At 58.5% G+C, this 3200-nt stretch overlaps 2 gene segments (V, D, J or C); both read right to left on the bottom strand.

The window, feature by feature from the left end:
• Nucleotides 1–296: 296 nt before the first annotated feature.
• On the bottom strand, nt 297–723 carry LOC106888705 (the record flags this gene model as incomplete). The annotated part of the segment is given in 1 exon segment: nt 297–723. A coding segment is annotated over 1 exon segment (427 nt), but the record flags the coding sequence as incomplete, so codon positions are not given.
• Nucleotides 724–2278: 1555 nt separating this feature from the next.
• On the bottom strand, nt 2279–2641 carry LOC106888703 (the record flags this gene model as incomplete). The annotated part of the segment is given in 1 exon segment: nt 2279–2641. A coding segment is annotated over 1 exon segment (363 nt), but the record flags the coding sequence as incomplete, so codon positions are not given.
• Nucleotides 2642–3200: the final 559 nt, after the last annotated feature.

Genomic DNA, 3200 nt, shown 5'->3' with positions numbered 1-3200 from the left:
AAGATGCTGGGATTTTGGGATGTGAGGCACAGAGGTTGGGGCTCAGGACAGGGAGGCCGAGACTTGGGGGGAAGATCTTGGGAAGGTCCTGGGTGTCTGTTGACCCCAGTCTGTGCCAGGGCTGGTGGAGGTGACACCGGAGCCCTGGTAGAGGGGGTGTAGGGCAGGCATTAGGGTCAAAAGGTGCGTGTGGGGTGGTGGGAAGGTGCTGAGATGTGGAGACCCAGGACAGGGATGTGGGGACACGGTGATGGGGTTGGGGCCACCACCAGCATACGCACAAGCACTACCACTACCAGCACTTTTGGTGCAGTAGTAGGTGGCCGTGTCGTCCTCCTTGAGGCTGTTCATCTGCAGCGTGACCGTGCTCTGGGAGTTGTCCCTGGAGATGGTGAAGCGACCCTCGACCGACGGCGCGTATTCTGTGCCACTACCATCCTTGCTAATTTGTGCGACGAACTCCAGACCCTTCCCAGGGGCCTGTCGCACCCAGTTCATGGTGACACTGCTGAAATCGAAGCCGGAGGCCTTGCAGCGGAGGGTGAGGGACCCCCCGGGTGTCACGGTGCCCCCTCCGGACTCCGTCAGCTCCACGGCCGCCCGCAGCCCTGGGGAGGGAGAGAGGAAGGAGACAATTGAGTCACCCCCAAGCTCCCCCCATCGCTCCCCCAGCTCCTCGCCCACTCCCCAACACCCCTGGGCTGTGTCCCCACATCTCAGCATCTCCCCAAAACCCTTCTCCTCAGCCTGGACCCATCCCCAAGCCCAGACCCCTCACCTGAGCCCACACGTCCCCTCCCTGGGTCCCAGCATCTCCCCAAAACCCCTGCCTGGTGCCAAACACACTTGCCCTGAGCCTCAATTCCCCTGAAACCAGCCCAAAATCCTGCTGGGTGCCCAAATTCCTGCTACAAGCCATCTCCTGCTGGGGCTCCATCTTCACCTTCAGCAGCTTCTTCATGAGCTGGGTGCGACAGGTGCCCGGGAAGGGGCTCAAATACGTCGCAGCTATTAACAGTGATGGTAGAACCACAGGCTACGCACCGTCGGTGAAGGGTCGCTTCACCATCTCCAGGGACAACTCCCAGAGCACGGTCACGCTGCAGATGAAGGACCTCAAGGAGGACGACACGGCCACCTACTACTGCGCCAAAGGTGCTGGTAGTGATTATATTGATGGTGGTGGTACTGGTGCTGCTGGTGGCCCCAACCCCATCACCGTGTCCCCACATCTCTGCCTTGCTTCCCCACATCTTCTTCAAACCCTTCAGCAACCCAGACATTTTTTCGCCAAGCTTTGACCCTTTCCATCAACCTTGAGTCCTTTAGCCCCATATCACAACCCTTCGTACCAAAACTCAACTAATGTTTCCCCAATCTTGAGTCTTTGCCCCCAGTTTCAACTCTGTGCTCTGAATTCCACCACTTTTATATCAAATCTTGACATTTTCCCCCAAGCCTCAACGCCTTTTGGCCAAATCTTGACTGTTTGCCAAAGTTTGTGCCCAAACCTTGACTGTTTGTCCACCCCCTTGATGAGTTTTGGCCCCAGTCTTGACACTTTGAGGCCAATCTCAACTGCTTTGGCCCCCAAACCTCCGTCCTCCAGGTTGTCTCCACCAAGGCTAGGACCAGGCTGGAGGAAGGACCAGGGAGACCTAGGGGGGGTGTCTCCCCTTCTGGCCCCTCCCCAGGACCAAGAAGCTGACAGAGTCTGGAGGGGGCCTTCAGACACCCCGGGGGGTCCCTCACCCTCCGCTGCAAGGCCTCCGGCTTCACCTTCAGCAGCTTCTGGATGCAATGGGTGCGACAGGCACCTGGGAAGGGGCTGGAGTGGGTCGCGGGTATTAACCCCAGTGGTGGTAGCACCTACTACGCGCCGTCGGTGAAGGGTCGCTTCACCATCTCCAGGGACAACTCCCAGAGCACGGTCACGCTGCAGATGAACAGCCTCAAGGAGGACGACACGGCCACCTACTACTGCGCCAAATTTTATAGTAGTGGTTGTTGTGGTGCTTATGCTGTTGGTGGCTCCCACCCCATCACCGTGTCCCCACATCCCTGTGCTGGGTCCCCACATTTTCCTCAAACCCTGCACCCAACCCAGCTCCTTGCCCTCAGCCTCGGCCATTGTCCCCAAGACTACTCTTCTTCCACCCAGCGAGGGCCCCCACAGCCTGGACCTCCGAATGGTGCCCCAACCCCAGCCCAGTGCAGAACCCCAACCCCCGGGGTCACCTCCAGAGCCAGAAACGTGGCCTTGTGGCACACAGTGAGGGTACACGGTGTCGGGGACGGGGCCACCATCAGCCCAACCACCACCACGAGCATCTCTGCCGCAGTAGTAGGTGGCCGTGTCGTCCTCCTTGAGGCTGTTCATCTGCAGCGTGACCGTGCTCTGGGAGTTGTCCCTGGAGATGGTGAAGCGACCCTTCACCGACGGCGCGTAAACTGTGGTACGACCAGTGGTGCTAATAACTGCGACCAACTCCAGCCCCTTCCCAGGGGCCTGTCGCACCCAAACCATGTTGTAGCTGCTGAAGGTGAAGCCGGAGGCCTTGCAGCGGAGGGTGAGGGACCCCCCGGGTGTCACGAGGCCCCCTCCGGACTCCGTCAGCTCCACGGCCGCCCGCAGCCCTGGGGAGGGAGAGAGGAAGGAGACAATTGAGTCACCCCCAAGGTCCCCCCATCACTATCGCTCCCCCAGGTCCACCTCTAAGACCTTTCTCCATGATCTGGATAGGGGATCGAGAGTACCCTCAGTGAGTCCCACCTAAGTTTTTGGGATGTGGATCTACTGGAGGGTGTTAACCCCAGTGGTAGTAGCACCTTCTACACGCCGTCGGTGAAGGGTCGCTTCACCATCTCCAAGGACAACTCCCAGAGCACGCTCACGCTGTAGATGAAGGACCTCAAGGAGGACGACACGGCCACCTACTACTGCGCCAAAAGTGCTGGTAGTGGTTATAGTTGTGGTTATGGTGCTACTCCATCACCGTGTCCCCACATCCCTGCGCTGGGTCCCCACATCTTCCTCAAACCCTTCACACAACCCAGGTCCTTTCCCTGAGCTTTGACCCTTTCCTTCAACCTTGAGTAATTTATCCCTAAATCCCAACCATTCCTACCAAATCTCAACAATTTCTGCCACAACTCAACCAACTTTTCCCCAATCTTGACTCTTTGCCCCAAGGGTTAAC

Source organism: Calidris pugnax, unplaced genomic scaffold (genome assembly GCF_001431845.1).
Source record: "Calidris pugnax isolate Ruff unplaced genomic scaffold, ASM143184v1 scaffold137, whole genome shotgun sequence".
In the NCBI taxonomy this organism is placed as follows: domain Eukaryota; kingdom Metazoa; phylum Chordata; class Aves; order Charadriiformes; family Scolopacidae; genus Calidris; species Calidris pugnax.
The sequence above is the reverse complement of the archived record's forward strand: the minus strand, read 5'-3'. Positions and strand labels throughout refer to the sequence as shown.